This window comes from Pyrus communis, chromosome 2 (genome assembly GCF_041283825.1).
Source record: "Pyrus communis isolate YQ-2024b chromosome 2, ASM4128382v1, whole genome shotgun sequence".
In the NCBI taxonomy this organism is placed as follows: Eukaryota; Viridiplantae; Streptophyta; class Magnoliopsida; order Rosales; family Rosaceae; genus Pyrus; species Pyrus communis.
The window spans coordinates 18,438,945-18,466,260 of NC_142566.1; the positions used below are offsets into that span (position 1 = coordinate 18,438,945).

At 35.7% G+C, this 27,316-nt stretch overlaps 2 protein-coding genes, 1 non-coding gene and 1 pseudogene across 4 annotated transcripts; all 4 read left to right on the forward strand.

The window, feature by feature from the left end:
- The first annotated feature begins 2,017 nt into the window (after positions 1-2,017).
- On the forward strand, positions 2,018-3,730 carry LOC137748934 (putative acetyltransferase At3g50280). Its single transcript, XR_015956388.1, has one exon. It is a non-coding gene; the product is annotated as a putative acetyltransferase At3g50280 (transcript).
- A 1,107-nt stretch (positions 3,731-4,837) lies between these two features.
- On the forward strand, positions 4,838-6,554 carry LOC137747849 (putative acetyltransferase At3g50280 pseudogene; annotated as a pseudogene).
- Positions 6,555-11,649: 5,095 nt separating this feature from the next.
- Positions 11,650-19,212, forward strand: LOC137747252 (histone-lysine N-methyltransferase CLF). Its single transcript, XM_068487326.2, has 17 exons — positions 11,650-11,921; positions 12,563-12,667; positions 12,772-13,091; positions 13,906-14,067; positions 14,651-14,735; positions 14,907-15,062; positions 15,147-15,194; positions 15,271-15,342; positions 15,440-16,149; positions 16,634-16,769; positions 16,883-17,106; positions 17,308-17,439; positions 18,055-18,145; positions 18,322-18,369; positions 18,445-18,573; positions 18,659-18,736; positions 18,816-19,212. The coding sequence occupies exons 1-17, from the start codon at positions 11,859-11,861 to the stop codon at positions 19,005-19,007; spliced, it is 2,751 nt and encodes a 916-aa protein (XP_068343427.2). The 5' UTR covers positions 11,650-11,858; the 3' UTR covers positions 19,008-19,212.
- Positions 19,213-24,432: 5,220 nt separating this feature from the next.
- On the forward strand, positions 24,433-27,181 carry LOC137746985 (PI-PLC X domain-containing protein At5g67130). Of its 2 annotated transcripts, XM_068486987.2 has the most exons (9): positions 24,433-24,698; positions 24,782-24,904; positions 25,047-25,184; positions 25,405-25,503; positions 25,605-25,908; positions 25,988-26,208; positions 26,296-26,382; positions 26,655-26,755; positions 26,841-27,181. In XM_068486987.2, exons 1-9 carry the CDS (start codon positions 24,576-24,578, stop codon positions 26,845-26,847), a joined length of 1,203 nt encoding a protein of 400 aa, XP_068343088.2. In that variant the 5' UTR covers positions 24,433-24,575; the 3' UTR covers positions 26,848-27,181. The 2 variants fall into 2 exon arrangements, with proteins under 2 accessions (XP_068343088.2, XP_068343087.2); XM_068486986.2 differs by having other exon boundaries at positions 26,655-27,037.
- The last annotated feature ends 135 nt before the right edge of the window (positions 27,182-27,316 follow it).

Genomic DNA, 27,316 nt, shown 5'->3' on the forward strand with positions numbered 1-27,316 from the left:
TCAGGTGATGGACAAGTACTGCCTTCGGACGACTATGATACCCCTAGTTAAGTACATCACGGATACGATTTACAGATGTTTTACATGGAATGCTAGGGTTTTTATAAAACCTATATGTAGTATTATACATGTGTTTTCAAAACAGGGGGTTATAATGTTCCAAAATAAAATGTTTTCCTACTACTATTATTATAAACTTGGTCCATTCACCTTTCGGTTTTTGTGCCTCCTCAGGAGTTAGGATCGAGGCACATGATCCCAGCGTCAGGGCACTTCGGCGTAGTTATCCTCGAGTATTCTCTGTGTAGGTATCATTTCCTTCTTCGTACCTTTTCCTAATAATTCTTTCACATAGTTATTTCTTAGTTGTATACTCTGAACACGTTCCTACTTTGGTATAATCATTCTAATTGCATATATTTTAATTATATGCGTGTTTTAATGGCTTTGTCACCCTCGGGTGTCGGTCAGCACGTGCATACCTTGGTATGTGGGGATATCGGGGTTAGGGCGTGTCAGATAGTGGAGGCTCTACCAGGAATACCGCTCTGTATTTTTGTCTTCTCTCCTTCGTACCTCACGGCTTTTTGGATGTAGTTGTAGGTACAAAAGGACCACAAAGATAAAATGAGGTTGTGTAATACTATTGGATCCATATCTAAAACATAACTTACCATTAATGCCCGATCCCATGGTAGCTGAGTAGTTCACCATTACATCAGATGCCATGAGTGGTTGGAGGTATTTATTTCTCATCCATTTGCCATTGTTTGGTTGGAGGTATTTATGTCTATTTCTTTGGAAAATGATCCTCTTTGGATTCTCTATGTGGGAATTTGGTGGATCAATTAACCACGATCGTTCATTGTATATCGTACGGTCAGAAATTATTTAAAATTTAAAATTTAAAATTGAATATAAATTATATATAACAAAAATTGACCGCACGATATACAATGAACGACAATAATTGATAAATTTTTCGAATCCCCACAAAAAAGATCCGATGATCATTTTCCTATTTCTTTGGCCATAGATTCCAAATCTGCTAGTATCTCTAGGCTTTCCTTCACATTTATCTCTGATAGTTGGGTTTTGGACCCGTTTTCTACCTGTCATCCCTGTAGACAAGACCCTTCAGGCCCAAGATTTGAGAGAGGTCAGAGGTTTAGTAATTTTGGAAAAGGGGATCTGAAATTATGAGAGGAAAATTCTGGATGTATGAACTTGAAAACACTATCTTAAATGGAGTGACTTGAAAAGTGTAAGGGATTGGAGTAACTGTGCACACAGAGGGATCAGAGGTTTAAGAATTTTGAAAAAGGGGATCTGAAATTATGAGAGGAAAAGTCTAGTTGGATGGACTTGAGAGCGCAATCTTAAAAGCTCCTATAGATTTTGGTGACATGGGCTCCTCCCTGGCTCTCACAGAGAGAAATTTTTTTCAATTTAATTGAGTTTGGTTGAAAGAGGATGAGGACAAGATGAGGACAAGGAGAGATTTTTCAGTGTGATTGGTACACGAAATGGTACATCACGTGTTATTATACAAATTGTGGAATATATGTGCTAAAAAGTTAATAACTTAAAAAAAAAAAATTATCACCACTTCTATTAAAACATATGGTGTACCACTTGTATTCTCATCACAATTAAAAATTTCTCGAAAACAAGAGGATCAGAAATTGCTTTGTGGTGGGGTTGAGTTTTGTCGAGATTTGGGTTAGGACACGTGGGATATTTGGAATCAAAATTAAACTTTTGATTATTTTTTTTATTGTCATGGCTAACCTGTGGTATTGCTATATGCAACGTACATTTTTTCCCACCAAAAAAAATTGAGTGGGGCATCCATCTCCTGGGTCTAAGATGGCTCTATCCTTCTGTTCATATTTTAGCCTAAAAATTCGTCACATGTAATGGATTGTGTGAGAATGTAAATGACAAAGTTCTACATAGGTGATGCAACAAACCTTATCAGATATTATAATGAGTAAAGTTATTTCCAATATTACCAATTAATTTTATAATTAAACCTCAACTTCAAAATCCAGCCTCCCAGCAAAGCCTAGTATATAAATATATGCCTACCTCTCGAACCTGAGGATTGAGCCTGTCCCAAAAAACAAAAAGATAGCGAGTTTGCAAGACATTAGGAAAAGCCATGGGAGGCGCCAAGGTCATCTCAACATGTACAGTGCAAGCCGCGAGCCATAATGTTAATGAGTATTGCTCAACTCAAAGAGTTGAGTTAACTCCATGGGACCTTCAATTCCTTCTTGTTGATCCCATCCAAAAGGGACTCCTCTTTCACAACCCGAAAACTTTATCACAACATATTCAACATCTGAAAGCCGCCCTTTCTCGAACACTTAACTTCTTTCCTCCACTTTCCGGTCGCCTTGCCACTATTCACCACGACAATAACACCACCTCCTTTTTCATCAATTGTAATAATGCAGGGGCCCTGTTTGTCCATGCCAAAGCCGACGGTGTTACCCTCTCCGACATAAATAAATCTGTCTATGTTCCTCGTGCTGTTGTCCACTCTTTTTTTCCTCTAAATGGTGCTAAAAACTACGAGGGAACCTCTAAGCCGTTGCTTGCAGTGCAAGTAACTGAGCTTATGGATGGTATTTTCATAGGCTGCACCGTCAACCACACAGTTGTTGATGGCACTTCCTTTTGGCACTTCTTTAACTCTTGGTCCGAAATTTCTCGGGGTTTTGATTTTGTCTCAAAGCCACCTGTTCTCAAGCGTTGGCTTCTCGATGGTACTATTAGTCCCTTTCGAATTCCATTCTCAAAAATTGAGGATCAAGTCTCCGATAAACACATCGGAAATATCCGAGTACCATTACTAAAAGAAAGAGTCTTTCACTTCTCAAAGGAAAAAATTGCTCAGCTGAAAGCAAAAGCCAATGCTGAGATTCAACTTGAAAATACTAAAACAAAAATCTCCTCTTTACAAACAGTGTTAGCTCATCTTTGGCGGTCTATAATCCGTGGTAGTAATGGAGATCTTGATCCTGATAAAGAAAGTAGTTATCGATTTCTCATAGGTGCTAGGTCAAGAATGAACCCACCATTGTCACAACAATACTTTGGCAATGCAGTTCAAGCGGGAACTGTGACCATTAAAGCAAGGGAAGTTATCGAGCGCGGGCTTGGTTTTGTGGCTTGGGAAATGAACAAGATGGTGGCTTTGCACACAGAAGAGAAACTGAGAAAATTCTTGGAGTTTTGGGTACAAGAGCCTAAGTTGCTGAAAGAAGGAAACACGGCTGTTCACGCTTTGGTCACAAGCAGTTCACCACGGTTCGACGTGTATGGAAATGACTTTGGTTGGGGAAGGCCAGTTGGGGTGAGAAGTGGTGCTGGGAATAAGTCACATGGGAAAATTACAGTGTTTTCGGGGGTTGAAGAAGGTAGCATTGATATTGAAGCTTGTCTTTTGGCTGAGACTTTGGAGGCTATGGGAAATGATTCAGAATTCATGGATGCGGTCACAGTCTAGTTGTAGGACCGTTCACCTTCGGGTTTGTGGATGAACGCTCTGTATCCTCCACCTTTATACTCCAAGGAGCTAATATCGCCTAATATTTTATTATAATAAATGTTTTGATGCGTAATCAAATTGTCATTCTCTATTGATATGTCCAATTTGCTGGTGTAATCATTTCTTCTCAATTAATATTCAATACAGAAAACGCATGTCATGCATTTCTAATTTCTAGAGTGGAATAGTAGGATAACATATGAATGCTTTGCCAAGCGATCACGCATTGGCCACGGGAAGCTCGCCATGTGCATGGTAACGATTTTGGTTGAGGAAGGCCTCTGGCAGTTAGAAGCGGCGCTGGGAACAAGTTCGATGTCAAGCTGACGGTGTTTGCCGCGGCTGAAGATTGAAGCATTGATTTTGAGGCTTGTCTTTCGCTGCAGACGGCGCAAGCTAACTTTCTTCATGGCGGAGGACGAAGAGTTCATGGCTAGTGTGGCTTAGTGAACTTTATTTTACTTTATTTTATGTTTATGTTTTTCAAAAACTTCGGCGTAGGGAGAAACTTTATCATTAGGGATCTTGACGTTGATTTCTTTGGTTTATTATTGTGCCCATGTTTTATTTTTGTGTAATTTATTCTTAAGAAAATCCACCGTCCCACTTAATTATAGTCTGGTTTGGTATTGAGGTAATTCTGAAAAAAAAGTTGGTATAAACAAAAATTGGGAGCTGTTTTTGTGTTTGATAAACATTCAGCTTCAGCTTTTTTTCACAATTTTGGATGAAAAAAAAGCCAAAAACAAGAAGCTGCAAAACTCAGCTTTGAAAAACCGGCTTTTTTTCACATCTATTTTACATAAAAGTTTACCAAACACTATAATACTGCCTTTTTTTTTTTCAAAAGCACTTTTAAAAAAAAATTACCAAACACTTTGCTGCTTATTTTTACAGCACAATAGAATCAGCTTTGTTTCAAAGTACAGCAATACCAAACCAGTCAAATCCTCCAGTCAATAATTGAAAAATTGGTTGGTTTTATTACTGTTCTGGACAATTAAAAATGGTCGTAGACTTGTAGGCGTTCCCCTTCACCATGTCATCATGAGTCAGCTTACAGTCAGCACCGTAAATAATGGGTCAGAATTATTATAGGATAGTGTCGTTGTTTTGTTTTATTTTTATTTTTATAGGATAGTGTTATTATTCACATTTTTTTTTTTCCCACATTTTTATTAATTTTTATTCGTTGATTTTTTTCAAATAATTTGATATTAAGAAAAGTGTGAAAAAAAATAAAAATGTGCGTATAGAGACACCCTCATTGTATCGCATCATAATCGATGCTAGCCTTAGCCTCCAGCCGGTCAACAGCAGTTCTAATATTTTTATTTTGTTGTAATTGTTTATGGTCCAGTGCCACACAATATTGTAGCCTTAGCCTCTGTGTTTTCCAATTAAATTTTGAAACGAAAAAAATGAGTCGGATTCGGCATATCTCCACGACGATTGTCCGGCCAACAAGCTGTGATCATCTCTTAACTCGAAGATTAATCGAGTTAACTCCGTGGGATTCGAGACTAATCCAGCTTGATTACATCCAAAAGGGACTTCTCTTTCAAAAACCAGCAGAGAGCAGCTTGATACGACACCTAAAAGACTCCCTTTCCCGAACTTTGGATATCTTTTATCCACTCGCTGGCCTCCTCGCTGTGACGGAAAATAAGGATAAAACCCTTTCTTGTTTTTCTATCAACTGCAATGGCGACGGAGCACAGTTTGTCCATGCAGCTGCTGATGGTGTTGGAGTGGCTGATATTCTCGACCCTGTTTATGTTCCGGAGGATATTGTCTCCAACTTCTTCTCCATGAATGGGATTTTGAACTACGAAGGCGTGTCAAAACCCTTGCTTGCCGTGCAAGTAACTGAGCTGGTTGATGGCATTTTCATAGGTTGCACAATGAATCACTCTGTTGTTGATGGGTCATCATTCTGGCATTTCTTTAACACTTGGTCGGAAATCTCTCGTTCGGGGCAAAAATTCTCAACCCCCTCCCATTTTTGATCGCCAACTTCTTGATGGCTTGTTTCATCTCCCAATTCCAATACCCTTCTCACACAGCGGAATCTCAGATAAGGTCGCTCGACCGATCTCATTGAATTCTTTACAAAGGGTATTTCATTTTTCCAAAGAAAAGATTGCACATCTCAAATCCAAGGCCAATGCCGAGACGGGCACCAACAACATTTCATCCCTTCAAGCACTCATGGCCCATCACTGGCGAGCGATAACTCGTTGTGGACATCTCAACCCTGATCAGGTGATCAGTTATCGTGTTGCAGTAGGATTGAGGCAAAAATTGAAGGCACCATTGCCAAAGGAGTACCTCGGAAATGCACTTCAGGGAGTTTCTGTGAAGTCCACCGCATGTGAGCTTTTACAACACGGACTAGGCTGGGCGGCTTTGCACATAAACAAGACGATTGCTTCCCCGACAGCTGAGGAAGTGAAGAAGATATTGAAGGATTGGGAAAAAGCCCCAAGTGCTAGTACTGTTCCAAATATGAGGAATGCTATTCCAACAAGTACTAGTACTGTTTCATTGCTCATAGGAAGCTCGCCGCGATTCAATGTGTATGGTAACGATTTTGGGTGGGGGAGACCTGTTGCTGTGCGAAGCGGAGCTGCTAACAAAATGAATGGGAAAAGAGCAGTTTTTCCGGGGGCCGAAGATGGATTGATTTTGAAGTTTGCCTTTCGCCTGAGACTCTACATGCTATGGCAGAGGATGCAGAGTTCATGGAGGCTGTGGCCACATGAAGTAAACCCTGCATGTCTGGAAGCTGTCTTGCAGATTAAATTACCAATTTGGTTAAATATCCAAAGGTTAAGGTTGGTATTATTAGCTTTCCAGATGAATAAAGAATCTGTAATAAATAGACGGTTTGATGACCATTTCGTTTTTAAATTTTGTTTTCAAATTGAAGAATTCAAAGGGAAATCAAATAAAAGTGTGTAAGAGGAGAAAAAAGTATGAGAAAATCATTTTCCTTACTTTTTCCATCTTCTAAATTTGTCCTTGTCATATTTTAATTCATAATTTCATGCTTCCTTATACCGGCATCTCCAATTTTTCTTCTTACATCGTTTATTGGTGTAAGTTGACTCGATACAATTAAAAAAATGAGGAGTAAGTTTATTCGGTTCGATACCACCCAGAGTATTAAGCCTAAACTTTTAAGAGGTTTTCTATTTAAAATCGCTAAAATAAATCCCGGCCTAGTGCTCCATCTCATATTAAAACCCTTAAACAAGTAACGTCATTATGTTTTCGTTCCGTGTTTACTTTGTTAATTCATCTTAAAAATCAAGCTCTGTACTCAGACTTTGTGTTTTGTTTTTTTGGTTGAACTACTCAGAATCTGTGGTTTTGTACCATATTTCGTAATAACAACTTCAAATCACGGAAGACACCTGCTTGAACATTGGCAAACCCTAGATTTGAGCGAATTAATTGAGTTTTTTTAAATTGTTACCGAGTTGGGAGTTTAACACCAAATAATCATTACTTGTTGAAATAACATAAAGACATGCCAAACAATAGGTACGTCTCAAACGCACATTGTATAACGTTTCATCAGAAGGATACATTTCAAAAATAAAAACTTTATGTACCAAACGTCTGGTACGTTCTAAATTCATATTATTTTTGAACTCAACAATCAATATGTCAACATAAGATTCACTTAAGTATCAAACTCCCGGTACATTACAAATTTGTTATGAAAAGAGGGCATTGAAAACTTACAGTACATTGAGTTTAGAAAAACAATTCATTCATGATTTGTAGTTGATCGTAGGGGTGTTGAGTTCAGAAGTTTATCGTTGTTGACCATCTTAATAGCCAAGGTGAACAATAGTGAATTCTAATTTTGGAAAATTGTTTTCCAAATCGACAAATTAAATGCGTAACTAGTGTACTATTGTAATTTAAAATTTTTAAATTTACAAGATTAATATCTTTAAATTCAAATTCTTATTAACTTGAACAATCAATATTATTCTTAAATTAAAACTCTGAGGCATCAATTAGCAAGAATTTAGGAACCTCCTCTCTTTTGGCGTAAGGAAACTGGATACCGAAATCAGATTTGTTAAAAGCTATGGCAGATCATGTAATTTAGGTACATCAAAATGGGTAAATTAAGGTACACATGGCACCAAATTGTAAAAGAATGGTTAACCAAATTGTTAAAACAAACAAATGTTTAGTTTAAGAAGCCTAAAAAGTTTAAAACGAGGGGCTATATCAAAACATCCCCTTTTGGAAATATGCATTTTTGATATAGTTGAATTATTGGGTACGTTTTAATTCGGAGTTGGTACGTTTTTATTTGATGTTGGCATGACGGATCTGGGAAATATTATTCAGAAGGTCACATGTAAAAATTCACAAACATTTCTTAGACATATAATAACTTAAAAAAACTGTAGTTCCATCATTCATAATTTTATAAAAAAAATAACAATACAAATTACAATTGTCCACGATGTAGCGGTTTCATATTTTGAAAACACCGCATTATATCTCCATTATCAATGAAGGAAAAAACAATGATATATGTATAAACTATTATGCTATCACTCAATCATTGATCTTCCCTTCGGTTACTCAGAACTTTTCACAACATTCATAGCGGAAAAGGCTCTCCACTGAAGTAGTAGCAACCGATAGAATTAAAGTTAATATAATTAGCAAATACACATGATTACTATGTTCCTTCCCTCTTCACCATTTTTTGGGAAGACTACCAATTTAAATTAAGAAAATTCACTACTCGAACGCAAATCAAGAATATAATGCCCAAATTGATATATATTTTTTTAAATATCTAAGCTACCTATTAATAGAAGTCTATTTATCAACCAAAACTCTATAAAATTACTATTCTAACCCTCTCATCAAAGCTAAACAAAATTAAAAGATATGGCAATTTAGTAATTACATATCACTTAAATTTTCAATTTTTACACGAAGCTCACAGTTAGGTAAACATGACACATCCTATTTAAAAAATAAAAAATGAAGGAGGTTTTTTCTTTAAACCCACGTCTCCCACTTTAAAACCACCCCCAACCTCTTCTTCAAAGTACCACGCCCAAAATTTTTTTTTTTTAAAGTTTTTTTTTGTTTTTTTTTTTTAATTTTTTTAAAGAAGAAGAAGTGATATAAATATTTTTATAACAAAAAATAACCAAATTTAATTACACACATATAACGTGTACACACATGACTAGTTGCTTATTAACTTAACCGTTGTATAGTCTTTGACCGATGTTCCACCTGCCCAAGGTTAATCGTGGGTGTTTTCGCTTTGCAAAAAGTCAGATTTCTTCCATCAATAGCACTGCGCAAATTTGGTTTCAACAAATAAATTGATTTCAGACAACTAATTATAACAATTGAATGAAAACAAAAATTAATTACCTTGAAAAAATACAATTTTTTATTTTAAAAATAAAAAAAAGCTGAGATAAAAACCTATTAATAATAATAGATTAAGGGCACAAACTCAAGACTCAAGGGGACTTTGATGGAAACTTGAAAAACTAGTAAACTTTCAATCAAAGAATATTAATGATTAGAGACGCATTCAAAATAGACGATGATTATTCCCCCGCCGCAATTTATTGCATTTTTTCCACTTTCTCACTGACCCAAAAAAAACACAATTTCCTACCAATAAAAAAAATATTTAAAAGAGCACACTCATTCATTTTTTTTTTTTTTTTTGAGATATTTTAATACAAACGCCCGAGTTTTGAATTCATTCCACTAAACATCTATGCCTTATAAGTTTTTGATTGAAAGTTTCTTTTACTAATCAACGTCCAATACCTTTTTTGTTGATTCAAAATTATGTAATCTATAGTTATTGGATTTATCTCCAATTAATTAAAAGTTGTTTCAGACTTATCTACCAGAGCATTTTCTTTGAATCAAACATATTTTTAAACTCTTCCAAAATGATGAAATATGCATTTTTGATATAGTTTAATCATTGGGTATGTTTTAATTCAGAGTTGGTATGTTTTTATTTGATGTTAGCAATGGCAGATATAAGATAAATATTATTTAGAGGATCACATGTAAAAATTCACAAATGTTTCTTAGACATTGTAAACACAAATATTTCTGCGATGAATGAAACAAGAACACGTGTACAAAATAATATTTTGTATTAATTTTAGGGTTACAATCTCTTTTACAATTTGATCATCTGATTCTATCTTCATAAGGTGTATATTTGTGAATGAGTTGTTGATCCAAGGGGTTGTCGGGGCTTGGTCTAGGGATGAATAATGGTGCAGATTTGTTGATGTTGTTGATCCAAAGGGCTGTCGATGCTTGATCTTAGGATGAACGATGATGAACAGATCTTCAAGGGCCTTCGGGGCTTGGTCTTGATGAACAATTTTGTGGATTTCTTCAAGGATTTGATGAAGAACAAAGACAGCTTTCTTGATTCTTCGGGATTCTTGGGAATTTGGGACCTTGGATGCTTTAAAGCTTTTAGAGTTTCAAAGCTTCTAGGATTTGGAGAATTCTCTTCTAATTTGGGAGTAGAGAAATGTATATGTCAATTCCTCCCTTGATCCCTTGATGGAGAAGCCTGTTTATAGACTTTGAGAATGAACCACCACCATCCTTTTTTTTTTTAGGTGAAGTAAGTGAGATGAGTGGAGGTTGTAGGTGAAGTAAGTGTACGATGTAGGTGAAATGAGTGAAGCTCATAGGTGAAGTGATTGTATGATGTAGGTGAAATGAATGAATGTTGTAATTTTAATGCATTGATCAACATTTATTTCCCCGAAATTTAGATGTCTACAGACATATAATAACCTTAAAAAAAAAAAAAAATCGTAGTTCCATCATTCATAATTTTATAAAACAAATAACAATATAAGTTACAATTGTCCACGACGTAACATTTTCATCTTTTGAAAACGCTTGCATTATATCTCCATTATCAATGAAAGAAAAAACATTGCTCTATGTATAAACTATTATGCTATCACTCAACCATTGATCTTCCTTTCGGTTATGCAATGAACTTTTCACAATACTTATAGCGGAAAAGACTCTCCATTGAAGTAGTAGCAATTGATAGAATTACGGTTAATGTAATTATCAAATACAAGTGATTATCTACTATGTTCCTTCCCTCTCCACCATTTATTTGGAAGACTACCAATTCTTTTCAATAGAGAAAATTCACTACTTGAATGCATATCAAGAATATAATGCCCAAGTTGATTTTTTTAAAAATATAATAAGAACAGTAACTCCTTTTTGAGGTGTTTTATCAAACAGTTGAAGAGCATATATAAATGATAAATCTAAGTATGTGGAGTGTATTCAAAGTTCAAATAGTTGAAAAGTATGTGAGATGTATTAAGAAAAATTTTATTTGAAAAAAAAAAGTGGGGTTTATTAATTATGTGGGGTGTATTCAACAATGTGTGAGATGTTAATATAATAAGTCATAAAATATTGAAATTGAAATGTAATTAAACTCAATTAAACTAAAAACGGCTCGAGTCAGAGCATCTTAATCAAAAAACTTAGAGCTCTTTTGGATGTGCTTTTAAAATGATTGAAAGCACTTTAGAGAAAATGTTTTTTTGTTCCAAAAACACTTAAAGTCCTTTCAACAAGAAGCATCAGTTATGTGCTTCTTCCAGGAAGCACTTTAAGTGTTTTTCCATAATTTACTTGCATTTTTACTAAGGATTAGTTCCAAAAACATTTTCACTAAAAGTGCATTCCGTCATTTTAAAAGTACATCCAAACGAGCTCTTAAAAGCTTAATAAAAAGGAAACTTTAACGAAAAACTTTCGGTATTGTTCACTTTAACGAAAAATCACATTTTTATACTAAAAAAATCAATCTTAGTAGTATTCACTTTATCCTTTATTTTATCTTTATCGTTAAAACTCAGGTTTCAATATTTTTCTTTAATTTTCTTTAATAAAAAACTAAAAAAAGCATAAATGTTCAGTTAAAAACGTCTGGATGGCATCTAATTCTAATTTCCACTTTTTGTTTTTATAAAATAAATAAATGAAATTACGTCTCCGTTAAAACGGCCAAAAATCCTCCGCCGGTCCCTCCCACATTGAGACCTGATTAGCGTTTCAAGCCCGACCCGCCAAATTCCTCTGTCCCAAACCCTACCGTACCGTACACTTCCCCAGTCTTACCCAGGACTGCCTCTGTACGAATCGGATCCGATCCGGTCCAAAATTGCGTTCCCGGCCCGAATAACCTCCCCCAGCTTCGCCGCCAACAATGGCGTCGAAGGCTTCGCCTTCAGCTTCCGCCAACAGATCGGAGCTTAACGAGGACCCTCCGGTATAATCCTTCGGCTCTCCTGCTCGATCTCTTTCTCTCTGTAAATCAATGAAAACTCTGCTTAAATTATGACATTAATGGAAGCTGTTGTATTGTGTTTAATCTGGTCAATGTGCGTGCCTACATATATATATATATATTTGTTTTTTATATTTATATACATTCAATATGCATGTAATATAAGTGCATATATGTAGGAATTTTATCAATGTGGGTTGATTTGGAGAGATATGTAGCAGCATTGTTTATTTGGCTTCTGCTTCATTAGATTTGAAGTGCCAATTTCGATGATGCTATATATGTTACGGTTAATTTACCATGTAATTTCAACGAGTGGCTTTCAACTTAGGAATGGTACTGCAGCATTTGCAAAAATTGTTCGCTGTCCGACGGTTCTGGACGTAGTTTTATTTTTTCCTGCTTAGCTTGCATTTAAAAAAGTTATTGCAATAGAAAGATCGGATATAGCTTTTTGTGCTCAAATTGTTGATAGAGAGTGCTACCCGCTCTTGAAACCACTTTGTTCTGTGTTCATTCAACTCCAGCTTGACTTCTACCTGCTTATTTATTCTACTTTTTGTCTGGGTATTTTATGATGTAGGGTTATAAGTTGGATCACACTTAACATCTAGTTTGTGCAGATGACGAGATCGCAAGAAAACATGGATGTAACCGGGAAGGAGATTTCATTGCTCATAGAAAATCTAAAGAAGCAAGTTGTTTTTAACCGGGCTACTTCTATAAAGGTGCATCTTCATGGATCTTATAGCGATCATTGTATTGATACCAGAAAGTAATAGAACTACATCAGGTTTTTGTTCTCATAATACTAAGTATTTTCTCATTGCAGAAAAGAATGGAGGTAAACAAGCAGAAGTTGGCTGGTGTCACCAACGACATGTATAAATTGTCAACGGAAAGAGGAAGTAGTAGGTTAACTGATGCTAGTAGAAGTGTAGATCTATTGACAAAGAGGCAAAAAGATGCATTTGCCTTGCAAAATGGAATTGAATTGAGCAATGGGAGCAACGATAGCTCTCAAGAAGATGGTCATGGGTCCACGGCAGTTCTACTAGAATCTAATGTAGCAGTCAAGAGTTCTGTTCGTCCTATCAAGCTTCCGGAAGTTAAAAGACTACCCCCTTATACCACATGGATATTTTTGGACAGGTTTAGCCTACACATGGTCTATTCTTTTCACGACCCATATACTTCAGCTTCAATTATATTCTTGTGTTGCATATCACCATCACATGCTCCATGGTCCTTGTTCGCTTGTGTGAAGGGGAATATGTTTTACATTCTGGAACACCAAAAAGATTAAATTTATAAGTTGATTAATGAAATTTGAGGTCCTTCTACAGAACGTCAGCTAGTTGCAAGTATATTGTATAGTTTAATCTATGTTCATGGAAAGAAATTGAAAAGAGATTGAAATAGTACAAAGGGAATCAGTCTCATTTGTCATACTCTTTTTGTAGTTCCAAACTAATATTGTGTGTACATTTTATTGAATAGCAGTGACTGGTTGAAATAGATTTAATATTCCGGACAAGAGAAAACATTTACTATTATGTCTTCAATCCATTGCTATAAGCAAGATAAGATTCGTTGTATTTATTGGTTTCTTTTTCCTCTTATTCTCCCATGTTTCCAATTAGATCATGCAATTTTTAGAGATCATTTCATCATTAAAATCCATCAACTACTGTTTCAAATATATATCGTTTTTCACTTTGTTCGTTTGACTTTTGTGTCATCTTGTATTGCGCTATTAATTGGATTTGGTAACATGTAGTTACTGAGTTCTACTGTTCATTGGATTTGGCCTCTTTTAGTTGATGATTTACATTGTTGTTCAACAATGTGAAACTCATGTCATATAATCCGTCTGTCTTTTTTTTTTTTTTTTTTCCCGTTTCTATTCATTTGTGCCTATTTGTGATATCATTGTTTTTTTTTTTTTGTTTGATATGTGGTACAGAAACCAAAGAATGACAGAAGATCAGTCAGTGGTAGGTCGAAGAAGAATTTATTATGATCAAAATGGAGGTGAAGCGCTTATATGTAGTGATAGTGAGGAGGAAGCAGTTGATGAAGAAGAGGAAAAAAGGGTTTTTGTTGAATCTGAAGACTTTATACTTCGGTTGGTATAACCATGTGTACTAATGTGATAAACTATGATTTATTTCCTTTTGTGTGCAGGCCTAATATGGTGTAGGTACATATATAAGTTATCAACATCTAATCCTAGAATATTTTGTCTTAGCCAATAATACCACTTCAAGTGGCTTTCACTGACCTAATTTATGGTTGTAGTCCTTAGCTTTAGCGGAAGAGTTGAGTTAAATTTGTTTAGTGCCTGTCACTCTCTCTCTGGGATGGACACAGTTTTATAATAGCTCGGTCAATTTTGAACGTACAACATTGTAAGGGAGAAAAAACCAAAGTCCATTTTGTACTGGGTACAGTTGAGTTAATTGAATTATTATTTTATTTCTTTTCATTAATCGGAAACTATATAAATGTGAACTGAACTGACCTTTATATTCAGTCCTCTATTGCAATAATATTAGTCCAAGACCTAAGTTCTCATCTTGACATAATAATTTCAGTTTGATATATTTTCCTTAAACATATGTTGAATCTCAATTTTGAAATTGTATGTGCTTGTTTACTGTATGAAAAGTGAACTAATTGTTTTATGGACGTTTCATTGAATTTACCAGCTCGGCTATAAAAGAAGTTGGCTTCTCTGATCCAATGCTGGAGTCATTAGCACAATATTTCTCTAGAAGTCCATCTGAAGTCAAGGTATGGAAGTTTCTTTTTTCTATTTTGCAGGAATGCTTGCCATTCTGCCATGCTTGTTTCCAATTTATAACATGATAAAAACCAGTCAGTGTAAGCTTTGGTCCAGCCGTTTCCCATTTGCTTTGTGCTGGCTTTACAGAGATATGAAACTCCATCAAACATCTTATACAGGCAAGATATGATACTCTCTTAAAGGAAAAGAAGGCTTCGGGGGGTTGTAAGAATAGGGATACTGAAGACATTTCACAAATTGGGAATTCTTTTCTTGATAAAGATCTGGATGCAGCTCTTGATTCATTTGACAACCTATTTTGTCGTCGCTGCCTAGTAAGTATTCTTTTTCTACTTTCAATTGCATGTTTGTTGGGTTATCTTTTCTAACTCTGATCTGCGGTTGTTTCTTTTTGGCAGGTATTTGATTGCAGATTACATGGATGTTCACAGGATCTTGTCTTTCCTGTAAGTAATTTTTTTAATAGCTGTCTGACCATGACACCGGACTTTTATATCCTGTGCTGATAAAATTTATTGTCAGATTGAGAAACAACCTCTGTGGAGACCCCCAGATGACGAAAAAGTATCATGCGGTCCGAATTGCTATAGATCAGTATGTGTCGTGCACGTGATTACTGTGATGTGTAGCTGGGAATTGTGTAAAGAAATGGCAAAAAATGATTATGTGGTTTCAAATTGTCTCATTTTAGGTACTGAAGTCTGAAAGAATTGCTAGAGTGAGCAACGGTGATCCTGAAGAAAAAAATGCCACGTCAATGGATGGTGCTAGTGCTCAAATATCAACCAGAAAGAAATCTTCTAGAAAGAAGTCAAAGTCTGGACAAAGTGAAAGTGCTTCATCAAATGCAAAAAACATCTCGGAAAGCAGTGATTCAGAGAATGGATCCAGGCAGGGTAGTGATAAAAATCATCCATCGCCCAAAAAGACTAAGCTAGCTGGAAAAAGTGGAATTCGTAAGAGGAACAGCAAGAGAGTTGCAGAACGTGTTTTAGTTTGCATGCAGAAGAGGCAGAAGAAAATGGTGGTTTCTGATTCCGATTCCATTGTTAACGTTGGTCTTTGTTCAAGTGATATGAAGTTTAGATCTAATTCATCCAAAGATAATGAAGACACTAGTTCTTCTTCACAAAAGAATCTGAAATCTTCTACCAGTGGAGGGTTTAGGAGGAAGGAATCACCTGCCAAGGGCAGTAATACGGTTGTTCAGGGTGAATCTCTTGATGGTGCATTGGATGAGATGATCGCTGATCCACCTGCCACAAGTAGTGATGACAATTTGAGGAGAGAAGAATGTGTTGATGAAAACATATATAAACAAGAATTAAGTGATGATAAAACATGGAAAACCATTGAGAAGGGCCTTTTTGAGAAAGGCAGAGAGATATTTGGCAGCAACAGGTCAGTGCATGTAATGTGTTTTCTTTAGTTGATTTCTTCTCTGTTGTGTATGTAATTAGTTAATGGTACTGATTTTGGGTATTAGTTAGATACATGTAAACTTATCTGCACAAAGAGCAGCAACCCAGACACACAATGCCACCCCCTCCTCAAAATAAAATAAGTAATGAAAAGAAAAGAGTTCACGAGTATGTCTTAATTTTTTGTTTTGATGTGGGTATGCCTTGACCTTGTAATGTTTAGCATCCTATAGTTTTGTAATCAATCTACTGTATCGTCTAGGGAAGCTCCTAAGGTGGATACAGAAAAATTTGGTTAAGAACATCCATTCTTGAAATATAAGGTGCAACTGTGCCAGTGGTAGAGAGTTTCCTTTTGATTTTAATTGCATCTATATGTCTGGATAGCCCATTGGATTTATTAATTACTTAATGTACTTTTTCTTGTTTCCATCTTATAATGGGTTTCACATCTCTCATCGCAGCTGCTTAATAGCAAGGAACCTTTTAAATGGTATGAAAACGTGTTGGGAAGTGTTTCAGTATATGAATTACTCAGAGAGTAAGATGTCCTGCCAAGCAGGTGATGCTGCAAACTCCCTTGTTGAAGGGTATTCCAAGGTTGACTTTAATGGATTTATAGTCCCTTTTTTTTATAGGCTTGTCTACTTATGACAGAACCCTCTCTGCCCAAACAAGTGATTCTATTTTGTCTATGTTGAAATGAACTTTAGGGTAATAATGAAGCTAGAAGAAGATCAAAATTTTTACGTAGAAGGGGTAGAGTTCGTCGTTTGAAGTATACTTGGAAATCTGCTGCTTACCATTCAATCAGGAAACGAATTACTGAGAGAAAAGATCAGCCTTGCAGGCAGTATAATCCATGTACTTGCCAAACAGCTTGTGGAAAGCAGTGTTCTTGTCTACAAAATGGGACTTGTTGCGAGAAGTACTGTGGGTGAGCTTTTCTTTTTCCTGATAATTATATTTCTGAAAAAGGACAGATAACTCAATGGCTTTTGTAAAATTTTCTCTTGCTCTACAGCTGACCTTATTGATTTGGCTTCATAGATTTAATTATTTCTTTAGTTCATGTCCATCAAATTTTGGCCTTTCCAATGATAATTCCAAACTTATCTGCTCAAACTTATTTGTCTAGGTGTCCAAAGACTTGCAAGAATAGATTTAGAGGCTGTCATTGTGCTAAAAGTCAATGCCGAAGCCGTCAGTGTCCTTGTTTTGCTGCAGACAGGGAATGCGATCCGGATGTTTGTAGGAATTGCTGGGTCAGGTGCGCTTATAACTTTTTGTTTGGTGAAAAATCTTTTCGTATTACTTAGTGATGTGTTTGGAGCCTGGACTATGACGCATGGCATTATCGATGTGCTTCAGACAGCTCATGCCTCGTTGTGATCGGATTTATAACTTTTAGTTTTGAGCACATTCAACTTTAACCGTTTTTATTTGCAATGCTGAAATTAGTAACACATTTAAATTTTCTATGCCTAATCTATGGCTCTGTATGTCTACACCATTTTCACATTTTTGAATCGGATAGGCATAATTAAGTGGTAGCAAATTCAATTAATCCCGTAAAGATTTTCCACCATTCTGGTGATTGCGTGAACAATGCTCATTTTCTACTGTATGAATTCGTTTCTGAAGTTTACAGTTTGATCAAATAGGTTGAAATTCATCTAATAAGTCAGAATGGCGTGTCATTTTATGCTATAAGTATGTGCAGGGTTTGGACAATATAACTTATCGTAGGCTTATGTATATGGAATATATGAAGGTAGGAGCAGTAGGTGCTGTGTGACTAAGAAATAAATTCATACAAATGTGGGCTGCATTTTTTTCTCTGTTAAACTTTCAACATACGGACCTGTCAAATTTCATTTTTCAGTTGCGGTGACGGTACCCTCGGGGTTCCAAGCCAAAGAGGTGACAATTATGAGTGTAGAAATATGAAGCTTCTTCTGAAACAACAGCAAAGGGTAATCACACACCTCTTTACTGTTTCATTTCTTTTTCTTTCCTTCTATAGATGCATGGTCAAAATCTAGCACATTATGTGAAAAATTTACTTCACGGGTTGTTGAAGTTGCAGAAGGAATACTCAAATGATTGAAATCCTATAGTAATGACTGCTTTTATCCTAATTTATCTTCAGGTCTTACTTGGAAGATCTGACATATCTGGCTGGGGTGCGTTCTTGAAGGTAGTGTTCCATTTTAATGATATCTTGTGTGTGCTTTTCCTTTTGCGCTGGCTTATTTTCCTTGCCACCCTTCAGAATAGTGTCCCCAAACACGAATACCTTGGTGAGTATACTGGGGAGTTGATCTCACATCGCGAAGCAGATAAGCGTGGAAAAATATATGACCGTGAAAATTCATCATTTCTCTTCAATCTGAACGATCAGGCATGTATATCAACACCTTTTGATTCCACGTCATATCTAACCTCCTATTGTTCAACGGCATGAAATAAGCATTTGTCTTGTGCAGTTTGTCCTTGATGCTTATCGAAAGGGTGATAAATTGAAGTTTGCCAACCATTCTCCAGATCCAAATTGCTATGCGAAGGTACCCTTTTGACATCTTTTCTCGTTCTTTTTTCCCTCTAAAAACATTTTGGATATGACAATAAACCCGTCCATGGCAGGTCATTATGGTTGCGGGAGATCACAGGGTGGGCATATTTGCCAAGGAACGAATTGCTGCAGGAGAGGAACTTTTCTATGATTACCGTTATGAGCCTGACAGAGCTCCTGCTTGGGCGCGGAAGCCTGAGGCATCCGGGTCAAAAAAGGACGATGGAGCTCCTTCAAGTGGTCGTGCGAAGAAGCTTGCTTAACCGGAAGATTAATTTGAATCAGTAGATTTACGATTCTTTCTTTGGCCATTCTTTTAGAGGTAGAGAAGATGCATCATTTTCATTGACCACAGATGTATTCGTGATCATTTTGTTGGAGAGAGAGGCCATTGCCTTCTCAAAACAGAAAAATTGAATTACATTTTCTAACAATTCATGGTTATTCCAAAAGCTAATTTTATTTAAATGGCATGATCTTATTATTTAAAACATAGATGTATATGGCACCGAATACATTGACTAGAATGATGAAGAAGTTGTTTGGAAATGCTTCTGCTAAATTATTAGAAGCACGATAAGAACTTACTACATAAAATGGCACTTAGAAGTGGAGGTATCAGGTGCTACTTCGGGAATTACAAAAAAATGCTTATATGTTTCGTGTGGGATTGGTTTGGTATTGCTTTGTTTTGAAAAAAAAAAAAAAAAAAAAAAAAACTGTTTTTGCTGTGCTGTGAGAATAAACTTATTTTTGCTGTTTCACGTTTTCAGCTTATTTTCACTCAAAACTTTGAAAATAAGCTATTTTTAAGTGTTTATCAAACACTTTTTTGAGCAACTTTTTTTTTTTATACCCATTTTTTATAAAAGTATCTCAGTACCAAACCAATACTTAATATTGGTGACTAGGGGAGGGGAAAGTTTCAAGTTCGGGATATATGCGTAGAATAAACTATGAAATAGAGAGATAAATATGAAAGTTGGGGAGAAATAAGAGTATATTTTCTCATTATATAGCTTATTTATAGGTTTAGAATTTACATAGAAAGGGTCCTAACTAATTACATATTACATATGACCAAGGTAAACAATCACTTAATAATATTTACAATACTTCCCCTTCGATATTCACCAATCAATGGTAATTGCATCAATAAAATCTTGTATTAAAAACCCAGTGGAACGAAACCTAAGTGAAAGAGAAAAATCGGACACCACCTTTATCAAACATTGATATGGTAGTGGATGCCCATAATGTTGCCTTACAAAAACCTTGCCAGAAAAAAATCACTGATATAAAAACCTTCAAAGGAAAAATAGCACAACACGTTTTTGTGGTATAAATTAGTATCGAAGACTCCCCCTGACGAATAACTCCCCTTGATGATTTGATGATTAACTCCCCCTAAAAATAGTAAGCCTTTATTTGATTGTCGTCATGGTTGAGTTCAATATAGACGAACATTCATCTTTAGTAATTGAACTTTTAATGTAACTCGTTCTTAGGAAGTATAGGAGTTTATCAGGATTTGACAATAACATTTTGTGTCCATGCAAAGAACAAATAAATACAAAACAGAAAATTTAGGATACGAAATAAACTAGAAGCATTTTATAACTCCATGGCAGATATAAGCCATAATAGGCTCTTCTAGAGTCGCTCTAGAAATGGCGACTCTTTTAATACATTTGAACAATATAATTTTAGTTTAAATTAATCAAAGTACGAGATAATTTATACTAAATTTACCTAGAATAGGTATCAAGTACATATTTTGAGATTCATACTCGTATTTTGAAATTTAATAAAGAATTTCATCTTTCTATACGTTAACAAATTGCTTCTGAGAAATATAGTTTGAACACATGCCATAAGTCTCACGTTTCAAAAAATGCTATACTTATAGAATGTGGTTGATCTACAATGGGAGAATATAATCGCGTTTATATACACCCAGTAATAATACTTGGGGTTCAAGCTATAGGTTCACTTATTTCACATTGCTCTCAAAAATAGATTTTGCCTCTTTCCAATTTGGCCAATACTATTACAATTTGTAGACATTAATGGGAAAATGTGGTTGAATAGCCCTTGATGATATGAGTAACTATTATAATCAATAGATAAGCTTCATTTCATTTCATTTCAATACCCATTTGTTGGTATTGTGATTCACTAGAAATGTAACATCTGATTCAGTGTATTGCGCTTGATACAGTAAGATGCATACTTCACTAAAATATGGTACTTCTGAACCAAGTATCGATTCACAGAATCCTATTAGAGGATGGATCATCTTCCTTAGTATCCAAATATTGGTTAATCATTTGAGTATTTTACTCATGATTTACAATTCACATGGTTCTTTAATACCATAAGACTTTGATGGATAAGAATTACGTTGGCATATTGTTCGATCTACAGCTCAGGATAATATTTGTCTTTCAAAACATTATAATCTATATAAGCTCTTCAAGATTCCAATCTAATATCAAATCTTGCAAAAGATTTAGTATGTTGCATGAATATCATAATTAAAGCATTTCTATTTCTTTTTTTGTCAAACATGATCAAAATATATATTTTTTTTAGTTGTCAAAAAACACTCTTAGCCATTTCGAAGGCAACCCCAAATAAACTCTAATATAATTCAATAAGCGATTTGGCTATATGTAAAAGCTTTTAACCATTTTAAAAGCAACATCAAATAGCACACATAAATGCATTGGCTAGAGCGAATATGATTCTTCTACACACCCAATTTTGAATTTTTCTCTATAAATTTAAAAAACACCATTCTTCATAAAAGAGTTTGAATTTCCTCTCTATAGTTTAAACTATATCAAATAAATAAAGTATCCTCTTTTTTGTTTACAACAATTAGATAATTTACACTAAATTCATAGGGATGAGAACTCGAACAAGAAACCTTAAATACATGAACAAACGCTCTTAACTAAGAGCAACTCCACCCCTAAAGACTTTGTGCCAGCACCCCGCTCATTTATCCACTCAAGTAAACAGTAATAGACTCAAGTGTACAGTAATAGACTAAAGCATCTCCGCCCCTAAAACCAAATAGCCTAGTCAATTTTATTAAAATATTATTAATTTTTATTATAAAATAATAATTTAACAAAATGAAGGGATATGAAACTCCCCCACTGCTCCCCTCCCCTGTCTCTGCCCAGAAGCTCCCCCACCACTCCCTTCCAATGTGCAGAAGAAAGAAACCCATTAGCAAGATGAAGGGATATGGGAAGAACACAGTGGAAGGGATCTCTCTCTCTCTCTCTAAACCTCAGCCTCAAGGAGGGCGTCGAAGGCCCCCAAACCCCCATCCCCATCGCCCTTTGCTCCGCCTGCAAATTGGCCTTCTTCAACCTCATCCTCGAGGAGCTCTGCACCAAGATCTCTCTGCGACGTGTTGATCGTACGGGAGGTTGATGGCCCCGCTGACGTTAGATGGCCCGGCATGTGGGTCTGTCGATTTTAGGCCGGTCTCTTGCCTGGCTTGGGTTGGGTGCCGGTCAAAATGCTAGGCTGGAGTGGATAGCCTGGGTGCCGGGTTGGTTTTTTGGCTGGGTGCTAGCTTATCAGTTCTCCGGTGGAACTGCTCTAACTGACCTACAAATCACTTGCAATAAAATATCCTCCTAAAAAGTAATAGCATTGTCAAACAGGCTACATGCCCAAAACTTGTATAATACAACAACCAGGCTGCATTTCTTGACAAACCAACCTAACCACATTACATTATTGAGCTTAGCATTATGTTTCTTGTTTGTAAGTCTGAACTACACACAAGCCTACAAACGAAATTGCGTGACGACATACGCAGATAATCCCACACTGAGTGTCCTGTTTTTTGAGAATTTTTTAGTGTGTCTATAACACGAAAATATATCATAGATTATTATACAAGTAAAATAATACTCGAAGAAAAAATATTTTGTTCATTTGACTTATGACGTACGGCTCGTGTTGCTATTTGAGAAATCTCTCCTGCTCTACGCTTGAAGTCGCTGACCAGACGCAAAACCTACCCCCTACCCCACCATGTGAGAGGCACTAAAATGTAACTTCACAATGTCATCATGGAGGAAATTTCAAAAGCTTTTAAAAAGACATATGATATTCATATTATGTTTTTATACTACATTTTTATATCATCTTAGGTGGTATCTGATGTGGACAGCCACATCATTTAAAAAATTTGTAAAACCTAAAGAAAGAAAGGAGAAAGATTCTTCGTATACCACAATCATCATTTAATTAACTAGTTTTTCGTAATTATTAGTTTATTAAATAATAAACTAAATTTAAAAATCTGATTAATTCAAATAATGTGGTTGTTTACATCAAATGTCATCTAAGATGATATGAAAATGTGGTATAAAAACATGGTATAAATAACATTACTCTTTTAAAAGACAAACAGCCACAGACATAACTAAAGGAAAATGTAAACGCATACTTTATATACTCACTTTATAATTCATTATTTTTTAAATTTGATATCTTATCTTTTTATTCTTTTAATTTTTTATTACAATCCATTTTCTTGTCCGACAGAACAAAATAAAAAATTAGTGTGTATAATATCAATTATATGACAAATTAATTTAGGCTTGTTGCAAGGCCAATATAACCATTTTGTATAAAGATCAGTTTCTAGAGTGTGTTTTTAAAGATTGCAGAAGCATAAGAAGCTTAATTATCTATATTATTTATTAATAAAATCTTTTTCATCTTACAAAAAATCGAGAACAAATATAATGGTATTCTTTCATGCATAATTGAAAGAAAATAGGATTGAGGGACGGTCTAAGGTTTGATAGACGTAAAGGGATTCAAAACATTTTGATGGAGAGAGATTTAAAACTTATTATTTGTGCGGTTCAAGGAAGTTGGGAGGTCCCTTGAAACCTTAAATCCATAATTGAGAATATTCGTGGCGGATGTGTTCTCACCATTGTTTAACCCCACTTTGGGAATCAATGTCTTCCCTCTCTAGCTGCCCCCAATTTTGATTTGCTTGGGCCGTGCTTGGCGTAGAGGATTTTTCCTTTATTTGAAGTTTTTTTTTTTTTTTGATAAAAAAATTGAAAGAAAATATTTAAAAAAAACCATGAACATAAAAGTAATTTAGCCGAACAAAAGTTTTATTGTTTTTTTTTCTTTCACCCACGTGTTATCAAAATAAATAAAAAAGATAAAAAAATTCCCCTCGTTCAAAAATAACTTTACCAACTTTTTTTTCCCTTCATCTTTATAACTTCTCCAACATCCCTATTACTGGTAAATAATAATAAACACCGGTTGTCCATTGTGTGGCTTAACCAAACTCAATTTCTTAGTGTTAAAAATATCGATGTACTAAACAAAAATTATAATAAACACCGAATTTGTGAGTATGTAAGAGTAGTCAACTAACTAAACCATCAACGGGAGAAAAAAAAAAGACGAAAATGTTATTTTTATCATCTATTTGTATTATTATTTAATATTATTTTTCTAATAAAGATAAAACTCAAATGGGTCGATAATCCATATGTATGAGAAAAATAATATAAAGAATTGTACAAATAGACAGATATAGAAACTTGGCACTACCGTAAAAAAAGAAAACGAAAACTAAAGGCTTTTTTGTTAGTCAGAAAAACGCAAAGGTGAAAAAGCCCGCGTTTCACACCCAAAAACTTGTCACCCTCCCTTCTCTACACTAAAAGTTCTCTCTTTCTTTTGCTTTCTCTCCGAAACTTCTCACTCCCTCTCTCTCTCTGGGCGGTGGATTTCTGGAGCTTTCTGCAGAACCACAAGCTACCATGCCACCGTGCTCGGCGGAACGCGGCGGCGTATCCAGAGCCTCGTCAACTGTCGTCCTCTTCCTGCTACTCTTCTCAGTCCTGGCCACCAGTTCCACTGCTTGCTCCAACGGCAATTGCCAGGTTTCTGTCTTTTCTCCCCGCAAAGATCTGCACAATCTCACATTTTCTCTCGGAATTTCAGCTGAAGCGTTGATATTTTACAGGTTCTAGATGCTTGTGCGGCGGCGACGGACTGCGGGCCGGGTCTTTACTGTGGCAACTGCCCTGCTTCGGGTAAGAATCAGCCCGTTTGCACCAGAGGCCAAGCAATCGTACCCACTTCAATTGTGAGCATTTTCGACTTAAAATTTGTAAATTTTTTATGGGTTTGTATATTTTGAGCTAAATTCAAGAAATTTATGTCTGCCCATTTTTGGTTTTTGTGAATTTGATGATGGGTTTGTGCTGTTTTTTGGAATCGTGTTTTAGATTAATGGGTTGCCATTCAACAAGTACACATGGTTGGCGACTCATAATTCTTTCAGCATCGTTGATGCACCTCCCGTGGCTGGTGTTCAAAGACTCACATTTTACAACCAAGAGGACACTGTTACTAACCAGTTGAGAGTATGTGCCCTTGCTTTTAAGTTTTAACTTTACTGTTTTCGGTATATTCTTTATAACGAAAAAAAATGAAAGGATCAAGTCACTAGAACATATACGTTTGGAATGTCATTCATTTCTTTAGCTTTTTTTATTCGAATCCAAAATTATAATGAAACTGTCTGCTTGTTTTATTCATTAATTATTCGTTTATGAGTATTAACTTATGCCATATTGTTTTTAGAATGGAGTGAGAGGGCTGATGTTGGATATGTACGATTTTGAGAATGATATCTGGCTTTGTCATTCCTTTAAGGGGCAATGTTTCAACTTCACTGCATTTGTAATCTCTCTTCCCTCTTATCAATATATGACTTATTATGTGAATTTTATGGTTATAGTTTTGCGAGGTTGTTTATGATGTGTCCATTGGATTTTTCTCAGCAACCTGCAATTAACACTTTGACGGAAGTGGAAACATTTTTAAGTCAGAACCCGACAGAGATTGTGACCATTATAATTGAGGACTATGTGAAAACTCCAAAAGGGTTAACGACATTGTTTACCAATGCTGGGTTAAATAAGTATTGGTTTCCTGTAGCGAAAATGCCAAGAAAGGGTGAAGATTGGCCCACTGTTACTGAAATGGTGCAAGAGAATCATCGGCTTCTTGTTTTTACGTCTGATGCTTCAAAGGAAGCACAGGAAGGAGTAGCTTACCAGTGGAAATACATGGTGGAAAACGAAGGTACTTATAAATGATATATCATTGCATCTTCAAATTATATTTGAATTTTATAGTTAATAGCCTGTTTATTGGGTTTCAGCTGGAGATCCTGGGGTAAAACCAGGCTCATGCCCGAAGAGAAAAGAATCAAAGCCTCTGAATTCAAAAAGTGCATCTCTTTTCTTTCAAAATTATTTCCCAACATATCCTGTTGAAGCTGAAGCTTGCGAAGAGCATTCAATTCCACTGGAGCAGATGGTCAGTACCTGTTATAAAGCTGCAGGGGTGATGCCGAATTTTTTGGCAGTCAACTTTTACATGGTATGAAAATTTTAGCTAGGGAGAAGCACATACTAAAACATCATCCAACTAGGAATTTTAACTAAGCATAAAATGATATCAATGCAGAGGAGTGATGGAGAAGGTGTGTTTGATGCTGTTGATAGAATGAATGGTCCAGTGCTTTGCGGGTGTAGTACTGTCAGTGCCTGCCAGGTTTGTTTGTATAACTTGTTTCCACATTCATTTTGTTATTTATGAACTTCTTTATTGCTTTTTATGATCCAAATCGGTGGTTAAAAGCTCATGGCATGAGTCCTACTTTGTCCAACCTTAGCAATAATCCAAAAGCTCACCAAATATTCAAACATTTCCGATCTGTCTAAAACTTTAGGGTACTTCTACTGATTTACCCATACCCTTGTGATGACACGCCAATTTTCGTAGTAAGGAAAACTGTAAACCACTCTACTGTTTGATTTTCGCAGGCTGGAGCACCTTCTGGATCTTGCAAGAATATTTCTGTACCAACTAGAAGTCCATTGACCAACAATGCAGGAAGCTTTACTGGCTCTGTTCAGTTTTCAAGGTCTGCTTCAACAGTCTATTCTCCAAATCGCTTGGTTGTCTTCTTGTTTTATCTTCCGTTGATGGTATTTTGGCTATGACTGCAGCTTCTAAATACTAGGATAGGTCATTAGTGAGTTACTTCTGGCGGTTCTTCTATGTAATATACTAAAATTTAGAGTGATAACCGTTACACCCTGCCTAGTTGAGTGGAAGGTCAAGGAGTCATTCTGTGGTTCTAGAGTAATGACACGTGATTGTAAGGAAAAGTCTTTTATAATTATATTGGGACAAGGATTATGGAGTTGCAGAGGCATCGGAAGTAGATGGTTACGACGAAGGACCAAGAATGTGCCACGAATCAATTCAGGTATGTAGCACTCTTCCTTATATGGCTGGTTCTCAGCCGTTGCAATGGATTTGACAATCCTATAGTTTCGTCCTTTAACTTAAGAGCTCAGTACAATTATCACATAACAGATCTCGACTTCATTTCTCTTTGTTACATATGGTTGGTCAGTACTATGAAAGCATATGGTTTTTCAAGAGGTCACTTGGGGTTGAAGGACATGCCTCCTTTTGG

What these genes read in the sequence shown, in the direction of transcription:
- LOC137747252 (XM_068487326.2), top strand. Translation starts at nt 11,859, where the DNA reads ATGGCGTCGAAGGCTTCGCCTTCAGCTTCCGCCAACAGATCGGAGCTT. An exon ending in TCTGAAGACTTTATACTTCG is followed by an intron (nt 14,068 to 14,650) that starts GTTGGTATAACC and finishes TGAATTTACCAG; the next exon opens with CTCGGCTATAAAAGAAGTTG. An exon ending in GAGATATTTGGCAGCAACAG is followed by an intron (nt 16,150 to 16,633) that starts GTCAGTGCATGT and finishes CTCTCATCGCAG; the next exon opens with CTGCTTAATAGCAAGGAACC.
- LOC137746985 (XM_068486986.2), top strand. Translation starts at nt 24,576, where the DNA reads ATGCCACCGTGCTCGGCGGAACGCGGCGGCGTATCCAGAGCCTCGTCA. An exon ending in ATACATGGTGGAAAACGAAG is followed by an intron (nt 25,909 to 25,987) that starts GTACTTATAAAT and finishes ATTGGGTTTCAG; the next exon opens with CTGGAGATCCTGGGGTAAAA. An exon ending in GTACTGTCAGTGCCTGCCAG is followed by an intron (nt 26,383 to 26,654) that starts GTTTGTTTGTAT and finishes TGATTTTCGCAG; the next exon opens with GCTGGAGCACCTTCTGGATC.